This window comes from Heptranchias perlo, chromosome 12 (genome assembly GCF_035084215.1).
Source record: "Heptranchias perlo isolate sHepPer1 chromosome 12, sHepPer1.hap1, whole genome shotgun sequence".
In the NCBI taxonomy this organism is placed as follows: Eukaryota; Metazoa; Chordata; class Chondrichthyes; order Hexanchiformes; family Hexanchidae; genus Heptranchias; species Heptranchias perlo.
Window position 1 is genome coordinate 20,885,882 of NC_090336.1, and position 15,537 is coordinate 20,901,418.

Genomic DNA, 15,537 nt, shown 5'->3' on the forward strand with positions numbered 1-15,537 from the left:
AATTATATTTTGGGGTTCTGTTTCTACCAGGGGAATGTGGCTGGTGTATTTAAATCGATCTTCAACACCATCTTGCTCTATACAGTATATTGAGTAAGTGCAAGAATACAATACTTGCTAAATGGGCCATCACGTAGTGATGCACTGAGGTCCTGGTCAGATACAGAGCGTGGTTAATGTGTCAGGGAAAAAAAGATGGTGGAATACTTCCATCGTTAGCATGTGAAACTTAGATAGCTGTCACTTGGTTGCATTGATTATAACCTGTTGCTTGATACCTCCTTTCATCGGGTTCCATTCCAATGCCACATAAACCCCACTCAAACGAAAGGCAGGTGGGATTCATTATAACCTGACCTTTTCCAGAGCTGGAAACATTGATATGGATTTAGAAAAAGTTACACGTTGATTCATAAAATTTGAGAACATGGATGGAAAAGACTGGGGGTATCGAGCTCTTACTGGATTATTAAAGGGGAAAAATTCTCTGTCCCCTCGCTTTTTCTTTGTTGATCTGCCCTGCTGTCCCTTTCCCTCTTTGCTGTCTTCGCTTTCCCTCTGACTGCGCACTCCATCTCCTGCGTCGTTCTTTGCACTCATCTATTGCGTTCTCTGCACACATCTTGCTCACTTTCTATCTCTCCACATCCTGCTATGTCTGCACACTCTTGTCCACGCAACTCACTTTTTCTGCCCATGAGCTGCTTGCTTTCTTTCTCTGCACTGTCTGTTCACATCCCTCCCTGTGTGTCACTCCATTATTTCTGTCTGTGTGCCACCTGCTTTTGCCCTCGCTCTCTGCCCCACTCTCTGTTCGCTCCCATTGTAGGCCTCACACAATTGTGCTTTCTCTCCTTCACTCTCCAAGTCATTCCCCCTCGCAGCCTCCCAAAGCTCCCTGTGCATTTGCCTAATTTCTCTGCCTTCCTTTGTGCATATGTCTTGTTGTTTGTGTCTGTTCCCCCTCTCTGTGCAGGTCTCTCTTCCCTCCCTCTTTTCCTCTCTCTCTGCCTTTGTATTTACTATCTCTGCTAAATGCCAATGGAGATTTTTTTAAATATATCTCATCTCTAGGTGGCACTATAGTCCATTTTGTTGAAAGATTCAGCGTGTCCTGTAATGAACATGTTACTTAGTCACCACAAAGGAACTAACCTGCTGTGGTGAAGATGCTTTTTCGACCCTCAGGAATCGGAAGGTGCCAACTGAAGCTAGTAAACCTTGCTTGTGAAATTGTTTTTAATGGTCACTTTTATCATTTGACCTTTATTTAATATATTAATTATCACCCAGGTTTTACCCTGGGATTCCCAGACCTTGGCGAGACCCAGAGAATCTGCAAGGTCATCAGATTTTTGTGTGTTATATTACTAGCACATTATTTCTGTTGTGTATATACTAATATTTTCTGCAATGATATCCAAAGCCAAACTGTGCTAAGTCGGACAAAAGGTTCTTGGGAGTACGTCAGTGTTTGCAGGATGGTCACCAACACACAATTGCAAATCATTGTTGTATTGAAATGTATGTTGTATGTTAAGTTTTGGAAATTTAAAAAAAGACTAATGCTGAATTTTACAATAGCATTACTGCTAGCCTGTCTGAGTTGGTACTATTGCCTCTGGGTCAAAAGATTGTGGGTTCAAGCCCTTAATTGGGTTTTAAACTCATCTGGGCTAACAATCCTATGCAGTGATGAGTGTTACATGGGTGGAGGTACTGTCTTTTGAAGCATTAAACTGAGGCCCCTGTTCTGTTGGTTCACATGGGCATTAAAAGTCTCATGGCACTGTTTGAAGAAGGGAAGAAAGTTCTCCTCATCCTGGCTAATGTACCTTCCTTAATCAGCTTCACCAAAAACAGATTAACTGGTCATTCAGCTTGTCTTATGGATCTTGCTGGTACAGCCTGGCTTCTGTATTTGGCTACGTAAGTCACTGCACTTCAAAGTATCATTGTGTGAAGCCAGTATTTACATTGATGCGACTGATCGATTAAATTTCTGCTATTGAAAGACTAAGTTACAAAGCTGCTACAACTTAGCCCATTGCAGCCCACTCCTAGTCATCAGTGAGCACTTTGAAGTTTCACTCCAATTATGTGCACTTCTTGTGATCATCTGCTCTAAATGAGCAGTTCGTATTTTCTGTGCACAAATTCTTTTGTTTTTTATCTCGTCTCCTGAAGGTGATGACTTTTGCTGTTGTACAGTTCCACCAACACTGCCAGCTGTCCCTACATAAGGACACTTTCAGCAGGTTCACTGGTCGGAATTTTGGATGCTAACTTTGGCAGATTTCTCTTCAGTACTGCATTGGGCCAACTGAACATAATTGGAAACACACGGTGAACAGGAAAAAAAAATCCTTTCATTTATGTAGTGCTTGATTGTAACAGCTCAAAGCTCTTCACACAATTAATTACTTTTGGAGTGCAGAGACTGTTATGTAGGTAAACAATCTGAGATCTGTCTGGAAATGAATTCCAAACAAAAATCATGACTTCTCAGCGCTTTTCGAGCAGGTGCATGGCAAGGGAAGTGGGTGTGCACAGGCTCCACCTGGGAGACCTGCAACTACAAAAGTAGAAACTTATCCAAAAGATGACATCAGCATCAAAGTGATGTTAAGTGGAAGACTAAGAAATGTTGGTAGTCATGGGGATTTGGGTGTCCTTGTACATGAATCACAAAGTTAACATGCAGCTCCAGCGAGTAATTAGGAAGGCAAATGGTATGTTAGCCTTTATTGCAAGCGGGTTGGAGTATAAGAGTAGGGAGGTCTTGCTGCAATTATACAGGGCTCTGGTGAGAGCACACCTGGAGTACTGTGAACAGTTTTGGTCACCTTACCTAAGGAAGGGGATATACTTGCATTGGAGAGGGTGCAGCGAAGGTTCACTAGATTGATTCCTGGGATGGGAGGGTTGTCGTATGAGGAGAGGTTGAGTAGAATGGGCCTCTTCTCTGGAATTTAGAAGAATGAGAGGTAATCTCATTGAAATATATAAGATTCTGAGGGGGCTTGACAGGGTAGATGATGAGAGGCTGTTTCCCCTGCCTGGGGAGTCTCGAACGAAGGGTCATAGTCTCAAGGTAAGAGGTTGGGCATTTAGGACCGAGATGAGGAAAAATTTCTTCACTCGGTCATGAATTTTTGGAATTCTCCACCCCAAAGGGCTGTGGATGCTCAGTCGTTGAGTATCTTCAAGGCTGAGATTGATGGATTGTTGAACACTAAGGGATATGGAGATAGGGTGGGAAAGTGAAGTTGAGGTAGAAGATCAGCTATGATCCTATTGAATGGCGGAGCAGGCTCGAGGGGCTTACTCTTATTTCTTATGTTCTTATGTTATCTTGGTCTTACACCAAGTGTCAGGTCTGGACCAGTGCCAGCTCAGGCTTGGGGTATCCTGTCCAGATCAAGGACTGCAAACGACTGTCACGTTCACCCAAGCTATCTCATAGGTACGGGTGCAGCCATTAGCATCTCACAGTTAGAGTAAATTGATGTATTTGTATATGGTAAGAGAAAAGGTGAGAGAAACAGGTATCAAATTAGGAAGGTAGTTTCTCTGCCCACAGATTTGAGTCCCAGAACTGTCTGAGGTTGAGAATTAACAGCCTCAGTTTTAATTATCAGCCAGGTTTGAAAAATTTATATTTAATTAATGGAGTAACTTATCTTGGTGAAAGGAGACATGCAGCATATGACTAGTGCAACTTTTCAGCACTAAAAACCGTTGTACTTATTGAAGGTTTGAGCATTTGGCAGGGGCAGGGGTGGAGGATGGCTAGAATAGTGAAAAAATTGCTATTTAACATTATTGTGGTATTAATAACTTTTTGCTGTATTTTGTTCCAACAGAGTTTTACATTAGAGTTTCACTTTGAACCAAATGATTACTTCACAAACTCTGTATTAACCAAAACCTACAAGATGAAGTCTGAACCAGACGAGACTGATCCTTTCTCCTTCGAGGGTCCGGAGATAGTTGACTTTGTAGGGTAAGTGAAAAGTCATTATTGACCTGACATTTTATTGCTAGCCGGTGAATTTTGGCATCTGCCGGCAAGTCACAATGGCTCTGATGTGAAATAGACAGACTATGCAGTAGAACAGTAATAGCTACTCTCTATGCAGGCTGCAGATGTGTGCCATAAGTTCTCTACTGGCTCAGAAACCAAAATAGCAAGATCCAACTAACTTTAATTCTGTTGTTACCAGTGTGATTCCATTGAAATCTCAAAGGCATCCTTCTTGGAGGCTAACTGCCCATTTAATTGACATTTTTCTTCCTCATCCAGTTATGTTTTATGCTCTTTATCATCTGAATTATAAAGGGATGTGGGTTTAAAAATAATTAGATAAACACTTGAAGAAAAATATTAAAATGGAAATTGATTAGATAGCTCTGATGTGGAGCCCGCACAGCCGTGGGCGTGATGAGCTTTCTATCCTGAAATTTCTTAGAACCAAGAGTGCCCCTCCAAGTAGTGTAATTGAAGTTTCTCAGTCTTTGCACTGTTCGTAACCTGTTGCTCGTGTCTTGTTTTGCATCGGGTTCCATTCCAGTGCTACATTAATCCCAGCGGTATTATGGGTTGGAAGCTCATTTAGCATCTGACCTTGTCAGAGTTGGGAACATGATTCTGCTACTAAGTTGAAACCTTACACTCCAGTTCCTACTTGTCTGGATGTTTATTGTATCTAGGAGCCCAAGAGGCTCTGATTTTTTTAATAGCTACTGTTTGTAGCAGTAGGTACATTTTGACCATAACACAGTTCTTCAAAAGCAAAATACTGCAGATGCTAGAAATCTGAAATAAAAACAGAAAATGTTGGAGAATCTCAGCAACATCTGTGGAGAAAGAAACAGAGTTAACATTTCAGGCCGAAGACCTTTCGTCAGCCCTCGTCAGAACAGTTCTTATTCACAGACATCGATATTAAGGTGGGGGGGGGGGAGCATGTCACCATCCCAACATCTGTTGGAGAAGGCAAGGGAAGATGCCAGGTCATTTAATTGGTCCACGTTAGAAGTAGTCTGAACCAGTTCACATAGAACAAAAACAAGGGCACACATGAGGGAACTTCAGTTGCCGCACTTGTCGAGAATGTCTGACCAGCTACGCTATTTGCCAAAGCATGCAGGAGAAGCTGGTTTTATTCAGAACTGGTCTTACAATGATTCATTTCTAGCCATGGATTGCAATATTTTGTACTTCTGCTGAAGCTTGCGCTGCCCGTAATTTATATTTATAACCCGAGACTGAGTGTGTAATGTGCCAGGATATAAAGACTACACTTGATTTATTTCATGTATGCTATGTAATGCTATGCAGTCGTGATCGTGTAGACATAAAAATCAAATCTGGTTTGCCAAAAAAAACACACAGATTTGGCGTGCATGTTTTCCATCAGATGTACTAATCAATTTGTGCTGCTTTCAAATGTTAAGAGCGAGTAAAAGTTAAATTCAAATTTAACTTTTGTCTGGTCCCCAGTGTTGCTCAAGGACATTTGGAACAGCTGAGCAATGCTAGAGCAGGCATAAAATTTAGGTATGCATTTAGCAATAACTTTTAACATCCTTTCATTGGTCTTTATTCATTCAAGCAAGCGTTGCATATATCAGTCTTGCTTGGGAACAGGAGGGTGAGCCTGGCTTTGACAGGCAGGAAAGATGGAATGTATGCATTATAGAAATATAAACAAACCTATTAAAGGTGTTTGTTAATTGGAAAAATAGACTCAATATTCCAAGTATTGTAAATATATGTTTTACAGGCAAATGATTCTGCTGTAGCTTAGAATAATTGTTGTCCTTTTTTGACAGGTGCTCTGTTGACTGGAAGAAAGGAAAGAATGTAACAGTGAAAACTATTAAAAAGAAACAGAAGCACAAGGGTCGAGGGACTGTCCGAACCATCACCAAACAAGTACCCAATGATTCCTTCTTCAACTTCTTCAATCCAGTAAAAGGTGAGGAAATCAAACAATAGATGGGCTGAGGGGCAAAATACCACTCCCAAATATTGAGCAAAATGGTTTCACAAAAATCTGGATCCTTTTGATGCTAGATAAACCAGAAGTAGCCTCTACACAAGCAGGTCCACCTGTTATAAATTTTGTCTTTTTAACCAGTGTTTCTCATTAACGTGGCAAACTATGTTTTCTGTCAGCCTCTCATAAACACAAACCTGTATCTCTCTGCCTTATCATTTATCGGTTAGCATAGCCCAAGTCTGTTAACTGCAGATGTGTTAATGGAGGAATACGTGAGATGCCCTCCACATTCGCCCATCACCTCTGAAGTTGGGAAAATCATACACTACTAGATCATTAAGTACAGGTTAAGATCACTTCATATTTATATTGGAAATAAAATCTTACAAGAGCAGAAACATCAGCAAGAAACTAATACAGTACAGCAGTGACACGATTTGCACTGCTTATAATCTGGATTAATTGTTTAAAACAAACAAGTTTGAAATTCTTAGCAACTTTCAGCAAGTTCTTGGAAACATCTTCGAAAAATTACAGAAGATAAATTCTGAGTTCTTGTGTGAAGAATAGAAAACTGAAGAGTATGTGAGGGTCTCTAGATTATATGCAATCTTTTCTTTGTTGAAGCACAACTGTTATCACCTGTCAGCTTTAATTGAATAGAATAACCTTCAAGGTAGCAATGGTGTTTTGTCTTGTGACTGTGGTGTGAATCCTAAATCACACTTTACCATGTGTTATGGCTTAATGCTAGTTCAAAAAACTGCCAGTTTCCCTCAGTGGTTAGTTCAGGATAGCTGGAGCATTGGAGATTAGTAAGCTGCATACACTAACATTTTTAAATCTGTCCCCTAGCCATCAAAACTAATCCTTTCATCAGCTGTCTGTTTTCCTGCAGGCATTTGTAACAACCTGTTTTTTTTTGAACATAACTATTTTAAAATGAAAGACCGAAATTACTGTTTCTGTCACAGCATCCGTAAACTGAGGTGAACATCAAACTGAAGTTCTCATCAGATGTTGGATTTTGAAACACATTTTTTAAAAAAATGCTGGGAACTTCCTTGGTGAAAAATGCTAAATTTATAATCTTTGATTATTTGGTAATGTAAAATGCCCTTAAAATTGGCGCATTGACCAGATACGAAGTTCCCAGGTTCAATTAGTGGTCAATATCCACCTGCTGCTGGGGACCACTCGGCCCAATAGCAAATGAATTTCTGCTTCAGGTTGTTCTTGATTTTTGCAGTTTGATTCCTGTATACTTGACTATAGAGAAGAGCATAAAAGATAAGGCATTGTGAGAGGTAATGGCTGATCTGTCTTAAGTTACCAAGATCCAGCATTTCTGTGCAGATAAAATACTTTTTTTTTAAATGTTTGTGTGTGAATGAACATCTTTGTGTTTGTGAATTTGAGTGTAGCCCAGCTCCATCACTGTTCCGGTCTACACCCGCTGTTCCCTTCCATTGAGGCCCAGCCCTACTTTTTTTATACATAAGACTAACCTAAATCTCTGCATGTATGTCAGAGTTGAACCCTTGCGTCTGGTTGCATATTCCCTGGGAGATGAGAAGAAAAGGAGTGAGAACTATATTTATCAGTTTCTCTTTTAGTATATATAACACAGAAATGAAAGACATGGGGGAAGAGTCCACTTGCACAAAGCAAGGTAAGAGAAAGATTGTCACAGGCAACTGGAGAGGTACAGATATGACAATGAAAGAAAGCAATTACAGCTAGAGAGAGAGATGCAGAAAAAGTGAGACCTGAAAACGTTAAGAGGACAGAGAATTGAGAGCAATTGGTGAGCAAGTCATTGTCGGAAGAGAGAATTATTTTGTGATCCAACATGCAAGATCAACTAGTGTGTCTATGTACTAAGTTTTGTGTCAACTGCATGTTGTGACTGTTGTCTGTTATGAGTGTCTGTTTGCTTCAATTGATCAATGACAATTGCTTGCATTTATATAGTGCCTTTAATGTCATAAAATGTTTGAGACAACAACCAGACACCGAGCAGTAATGTAAGAAAGGTATGGGGAGATGACTGAACACATGGTCCGAGAAGTAGATTTGAAGAGGCCTTTGAACCTATTTGATTAGAGTTCAGAAACAGTAGAGGTGCCATTACACTTGGTGTATTCTATAGGCCACCAAATAGTGGGAAAGATAAAGAGGAGCAAATTTGCAGGGAAATTACAGAGAGGTGCAAGACCTATAGGGTGGTGATAATGGGTGACTTCAACTATCCTAAAATAGACTGGGATAGTAATAGTATAAAAGGCAAAGAGGGGGAGGAATTTCTGAAATGTGTTCAGGAGAACTTTCTTGGTCAGTATGTTTCTGGCCCAACAAGGAAGGAGGCAATGCTGGATCTAGTTCTGGGGAATGAAGTGGAGCAAGTGTCAATGGGGGAACATTTAGGGAAGAATAATCATAGTATCATAAGGTTTAGATTAGTTATGGAAAAGGACAAGGAGCAATCTGGATTAAAAATACTTAATTGGAGGAGGGCCAATTTCAGTGGGTTGAGAACGGATCTGGCCCGGGTGAATTGGATTCAAAGATTGGCAGGCAAAACTGTAATCGAACAATGGGCAGCCTTTAAAGAGGAGGTGGTTTGGGTACCGTCTAGGTACATTCTCACGAGGGGGAGAGGTAGAGCAACCAAAGTCAGTGCTCCCTGGATAACGAAAGAGACAGAGAGTAAGATGAAGCAGAAAAAGGGGGCGTATGACACATCAGGTTGATAATACAAGTGAGAACCAGGCTGAATATAGAAAGTACAGAGGAGAAGTGAAAAGGAAATAAGAGGGGCGAAGAGGGAGTATGAGAATAGACTGGCAGCTAACATAAAAGGGAATCCAAAAGTCGTCTTTAGGTATATAAATAGCAATCGGGTAGTAAGAGGAGGTGTGGGGCTGATTATGGACCAAAAAGGAGATCTATGCATGGTGGCAGAGGGCATGGCTGAGGTACTAAATGAGTACTTTGCATCTGTCTTTACCAAGGAAGATGATGCTGCCAAAGTCACAGTAAAAGAGGAGGTAGTTGAGATACTGGATGGGCTAAAAATTGATGAGGTACTAGAAAGGCTGGCTGTACTTAAAGTAGATAAGTCACCTGGTCCGGATGGGATGCATCCTAGGTTGCTGAGGGAAGCAAGGGTGGAAATTGCAGAGGTGCTGGCCATAATCTTCCAATCTCCTTCGATACGGGGTGGTGCCAGAGGACTGGAGAATTGCAAATATTTACACCCTTGTTCAAAAAAGGGTGTAAGGATAAACCCGGCAACTACAGGCCAGTCAGTTTAACCTTAGCAGTGGGGAAGCTTTTAGAAACGATAATCTGGGACAAAATTAATAGTCACTTAGACAAGCGTGGCTAAGTGTAGATAAAGGTAAACCAGCATGGATTTGTTAAAGGCATGATGTGGAGATGCCGGTGATGGACTGGGGTTGACAATTGTAAACAATTTTACAACACCAAGTTATAGTCCAACGATTTTTATTTGAAATCTACAAGCTTTCGGAGGTTTCCTCCTTCCTCAGGTAAATGTTCAGGAGCTCCATGAAGCCTACGCATTTATACATCACAGAACAATACATGGTGTTTACAGACTGCCCCTGCAACTGCCCGTTGCCAAGGCAATCACCGTGTTCAGACAGAGAGGTGTCACCTACAGAACCCCCGAATACAGAATCCCACCAGCGAACAAAAGCTATCTGTTTTTAATATAATGGGTCATTTGCTGGCTTTCTCTGCCTTCCGGATGTTTCTGCCTCTCTCTCTCTCTCTCTCTTTTTTTCCTGTTTGTTTTTTTGTTGAATGTGTATTCGGGGGTTCTGTAGATGACACCTCTCTGTCTGAACACGGCGATTGCCTTGGCAACGGGCAGTTGCAGGGGCAGTCTGTAAACACCATGTATTGTTCTGTGATGTATAAATGCGTAGGCTTCATGGAGCTCCTGAACATTTACCTGAGGAAGGAGGAAACCTCCGAAAGCTTGTAGATTTCAAATAAAAATCGTTGGACTATAACTTGGTGTTGTAAAATTGTTTACAATTGTTAAAGGCAAATCATGTTTAACTAACTTGATTGAGTTTTTTGATGAGGTAACAAAGAGGGTAGATGAGGGCAATGCAGTTGATGTGTATATGGACATTCAAAAGGTATTTGATAAAGTGCTACATAATAGGCTTGTTAGCAAAATTGAAGCCCATGGAATAAAAGGGGCAGTGGCAGCATGGATACAAAATTGGCTAAGTGACAGGGAACAGTAGTGGTGAACGGTTGTTTTTAGGACTGGAGGAAGATATTCAGTGGTGTTCCCAGGGGTCGGTACTCGGATCATTGGTTTTTTTGATATAAATGCCTTGGACATTGGTGTACAGGACACAATTTCAAAATTTGCAGATGACACAAGACTTGGAAGTGTATTAAACAGTGAAGAGGATAATAGACTTCAAGAGGACATAAACAGGCTGGTGGAATGGGCGGACACATGGCAGATGAAATTTAATGCAGAGAGTGCGATGTGATACATTTTGTCAGGAAGAATGAGGAGAGGCAATATAAACTAAATGGTACACTTCTAAAGGGGGTGCAGGAACAGAGAGACCTGATTATACGTGCACAAATCTTTGAAGGTGGCAGAACAGGTTGAGAAAGCAGTTAAAAAACATCCTGGGTCTTGGGCTTTATAAATAGAGGCGCAGAGTACAAAAGCAAGGAAATTATGTTGAACCTTTATAAAACACTGGTTTGGCCACAACTGGAGTATTCTGTCCAATTCTGGGCTCCGCACTTTAGGAAGGATGTGAAGGCCTTAGAGAGGTTGCAGAAAAGATTTACTAGAATGGATCCAGGGATGAGGGACTTCAGTTACGTGGATAGACCAGAGAAGCTGGGGTTGCTCTCCTTAGATCAGAGAGGATTAAGAGGAGATTTGATAGAAGTGTTCAAAATCATGAAGGGTTTAAATAAAGTAAATAGAGAAACAATTCCCATTGGCGGAAGGGTCAAAAACCAGAGGGCACAGATTTAAGGCGATTGGCAAAAGAACCAAAGGCGATATGAGGGCAAACTTTTTAATGCAGCGAGTAGTTATGATCTGGAATGCGTTGCCTGAAAGGGTGGTGGAAGCAGATTCAATCGTGGTTTTCAAAAAGGAATTGGTTATGTACTTGAAGGGAAAAAATCTGCAGGGCCACGGGGAAACAGTGTGGGGAATGGGACTAACTGGATTGCTCTTACAAAGAGCCGGGATGGGCTGAATGGCCTCCTGTGCTGTAACCATTCTGTGATTCTATGAAGGAGGACAGATATAATTTAGAATTTAGGAAGAGCATTCCAGAATGCGGCTGAAGTTCCAAACTCATGTTAAGAGTACAGAGGTGGTTGAAAAAGATGCAAGATTCGAAATTGTGGAGGGCAAGCGCTGATTCATAAGGCTGGAAATGGTTGCAACGGTAAGGGTGGATGAGGCCGATAAAGGACTTGTAGATCAAGGCAAAGATTTTAAATTTGATGGGGTTGGCGGGGACAGGAGTGACGAGGGGCCATGACTTGATGCACCGTAGAATACAACTGAAGTTTTGGACAAGTTGCAGTTTATGAAGGATGAAACTTGAGAGGCCAGTGAACAGTGTTGGAGTAATTAAGCTGAAGGTAACAAAAGCATACAGAAGTATTTCAGTGGCAGGGTGTGTTGAGTGGAAGTGAAAATAGGCTGTCTTGGTGGGTAGGATTTGGGGTTGGAAGCTTGGTTTAGGATCAAAGGATACAGTCTGGTTTGTTCTGAGCGAGAAGCTAGGCAGGAAATAAAATTGGGAATAGAATGCAGAGTTTTTGGTGGGAGTCTAGCACAACGGCTTCAGTCTTGAATATCTTGAGTTAAAGAAGCTTCTTGCTCATCTATGAATTGATGTCCAGTAATCAGTTAGACAGCACAGTACTAGTCACAGAGTTGAGGGTGATGGAGAGGTAAGTCTGGGCGTTGTCAGCGCATGTGTGAAAGCTGACCCCTGGCATATGAATGATACCTCCAAGGGGAAGCGCACAGACTAGGAAAAAGGCCAAAGATGAAAGAGGCACCTCAGTAGTGACCTTGCAGAGTCAGGGAAAGAAGCCACTCTAACAGATGTACTCGCTGCATTGGGATAAGCAAATAGCAGAACCAAACAAGGTAGTGCTGTGCATGTGGACCATGGAGGAGGATGGAGTGGTCAACCATGTTAAATACACGGAGAGGTTGTCAAGTAGGGACAGCACACCAATTCACAGTTACAAACGGTGTCATTGGTGACCTTGCCCAGTGTCGACTTAGTGCTCTCGCAAAGCAGACGCTGGACTGACAGAATTCAAGCAGAGTGACTGAGTGGTGGGCACAGAGTTAGGCAGCAATGTTATGTTTAAGGATCTTAGGGATGGGTGGTTGGAATTGGGTAGTAATTGTAGAGGACAGAGGAATCAAGGATCGGCTTTGTATGGGTGGGTTTGGACAGCATTAGAACATAAATAGGAGCAGAAGTGGGCCATATGGCCCCTCCAGCCTGCTCCGCCATTCAATAAGATCATGGCTGATCTTGGAGAGTGGATGTTAAAAGGTAGTCATTGATCCATGAGCTCCCCACATTTGATGTTGGAGGTCAGGATGGGTGGGGATTGGAGGAGAGACAGCTGTCAAGAAAAGCAGGCTGGGGTGACTTGTACGAGGGAAATGATTGGGACAGGTGACAGTGAGGGCTTTGAAGGGCAAGTGCATCTAAGGCAGATGCAGAGTAGCAGTTGAGCTGGTCAACATCTGCGGTAGCGTCACGGTGGATGGAGGGCCAGAGGAGAGGAGGTTGGAGAAGGAGCTGGAGGGTGGGTGATCATGTAGAGGATGGAGATGGCCAGGGCAATGCAGATGTTGATGGAGACGACGTGAGCAAAGATGGGTTTATCAAAAAGGAAACCTTGAGGTGGCTGGGTAAGATCATCGAGTCGAGGTGTGGGTGAGCGAGTTGATGTAATGCTGGACTGCTGCTCATAGCGTATTAGTAGTTGGTATATTTGTGTGTGTCTGATGGATATTAGAGATTCTAATCTTATTGGGTAACCTGTTTTTAAATACAGAACTGGCGAGCTAAAAGCTACAGTCTGATGCTCTCCTAACAAAGGTGAACAAACATGTATTATACAATTCTGCTCCACTTAAAAAAAAACATCATTCATCCATCCCTTTGCAAACTTCAATTGTAAATCTGAATTTTTAAATAAAACACCTTTTTTAAAAAAAATCACAGCCAAGGCTTTTGATTTCTCATTTGTCCAAGCGGTTGGTGAAAAAGACCTACGCATCTGCCTTCAATTGTGACGAATATTTACATTTTGCCAAAAGTCCTTTTCTAAAACTATGCCGTACAGGTTTAAAATTATGTTCAGTCCAGAGAGGGCATAAAGTATGCAAGCTCTTGTGAAGGACTTATTTAGTATTTGAGGTGTTTAACGCTATCCTCCTAATGGAAGAAACAGTTATATTAAAAAAAAACTAACATTTAACAGAAATCCAAGGGCAATGGATCATTGGTCACCTCTTTAATACACACTTCTCCCCGAACAAGATGTGTTCTAATTGCAATAAAAACAGAAAGTGCTGGAGGTGCACAGCAGGACAGACAGTCTCTGTAAAGGGAAAGAACAGGTTGTGACATTTCAGATGTTTATCTTCTGTCAGTTCAGATGTTGGGTACAAACCAGACACATTACCTGTCTCCTATTTCCAAATGTTAACTGACCTGTTTTGTATTTCCAGTATTTGCACTTGTTTGTTCAGATTTCTAGCATTTGCAGTTTTTTTTTAATCTGTGTTGTCCTGAAAAGATGTTCAATTACCTGTCACAAGTTTTCTGGTGTTCCTAAACAAAAACTTTGATGCAATCGGGAAGTACGCAGATGGCAGACCTGTGTTCAAATCTGGAGCGTCAATATTTTAGTTTTAGATTGCCATACATTTGACTTAGTCTAATGTGAAAACCTTTTGGGCTCAATTTCTCACTTCCACTTGATTTATGTCTTCTGGTTACCCAGCCTCGAGCACCATGAAATGTCAATCGTATATCAGAGGCTGGACTGAGTATTGCAATATTCCTGAGCTTGTTGGACATTGCTATAATATACATTTACACTGCTGAGCACTACAGAATTAGTGGATTCTGTTAGAAAGTAATTGTGTCCCCTGTCTTAACTAAAGTAAAAGGAAAGCCTAGTAGTAATACTAACTTGTTCAATAGTCCCCCATTTTATATGACAGACAGACAGACATGTTGTGTGGCCGTCCGTCCTGATGGGCTAGCGTAGTAACAACATTGATGTACAACATCCCAAAGGGGGCTCTGCTGATTGCAGTGGGGCTGTGGTGTTAGACTGACGTGAGTGTCAATTCGGAGCAGCCTCACACCTGGAAACCACACCGTCAGCTTGGTGTCTAGCTTTATTTTGGTTTCTTTTGTACTGAGACGTAGGAAATCCCAGAGAGACAATGTTAAGAATGGTGTGAAATATGGAGAGTCTGAGATTTTTAAACTGTTACGAGAAAATTTAACTAGCGGGATTAATGCCAAATCCTCTAACTGATTGCCGAATGTTTTAGCTGCAATGTTTGAATTAATGGTCTGTTGGCCACTGAATTGGGGATTTTTTGCTTTTTTTTCCTTGAACCAAAGTAAAGTATTTACTGCGGTGAACAGGAAAAGGAGGTACCTGGAAGCCCTGGGGTATCCTGGGCTTACAGCAGCAGGTTTTGATGCCAGGCCTGCTTGTATGAATGGCTGTTACCCAAACGCATCGCTGTGAGTTTTATCCATTTGGTAGCCTGATCAGTGCAACGCAGGTGTACCATCTTACTGGAAGAGTAAGAGGGTACTTACTGGAAGAGGGTCAATAACAAACTCTCGGCAAGCATGCTTCACACAGACAGGCTTTTTTCAAAAAGTGAGAGCTTTCTTGTTCGGTCCTTCATTCAGTTTTTTTTTAAAATTGTAACTCTTCACATTCAGTTGCATTTTTACACAATTAGACTTGAGGGGGAATTTCACACTAGCCTGTGAATACTCTCAGTTGTTGTCTTCAACCAGTATTGCCCAAAAAAAATGAATTGGTCATCTTGTTGCTATTTATGGGATCTTGCAGTGCTCGAAATAGTTGCTGTGAAGTCATTGCACTTCAAAATAGCTCATTGTGAAGCACTTCAAGACATGATATGGTATATATCAATGCAAGTCTTGGTTTCTTCACTTTCAGGAGTGAGCAATGTGGTGGGTTAGCATGCTACTTTGTTTCATGGGCCAACATATACATCTCAGTCGAATAGGATGAAAGCTCTCCAGGTGGTTAATTGTAAGGATCCAGCATGGAGTGAATTTGGAGTATTCTTGAGCTAGTTCATAGTGGATATAAGCAAATAACAATAGTTCATAAATTGGTTATCTTACTCAAGCTAAAGAATGGCTGGTGTGTAAAACAGCAACATTTACATAGCATT

General features: G+C 41.5%; 1 protein-coding gene and 1 non-coding gene across 6 annotated transcripts in view; both read left to right on the top strand.

Annotated features, from left to right (window-relative positions):
* Positions 1 to 15,537, top strand: part of nap1l4b (nucleosome assembly protein 1-like 4b) — a 92,532-nt gene that overhangs the window by 47,993 nt on the left and 29,002 nt on the right. For all 5 annotated transcript variants that reach the window (XM_067993745.1, XM_067993741.1, XM_067993744.1 and 2 more), the window contains exons 9-10: positions 3,867 to 4,006; positions 5,839 to 5,984. In XM_067993745.1, coding sequence (XP_067849846.1) covers positions 3,867 to 4,006; positions 5,839 to 5,984 — 286 coding nt within the window. The remainder of the gene's footprint in view (positions 1 to 3,866; positions 4,007 to 5,838; positions 5,985 to 15,537) is intronic.
* Positions 4,519 to 4,649, top strand: LOC137330641 (small nucleolar RNA SNORA54). The gene has a single exon (XR_010965073.1). It is a non-coding gene; the product is annotated as a small nucleolar RNA SNORA54 (small nucleolar RNA).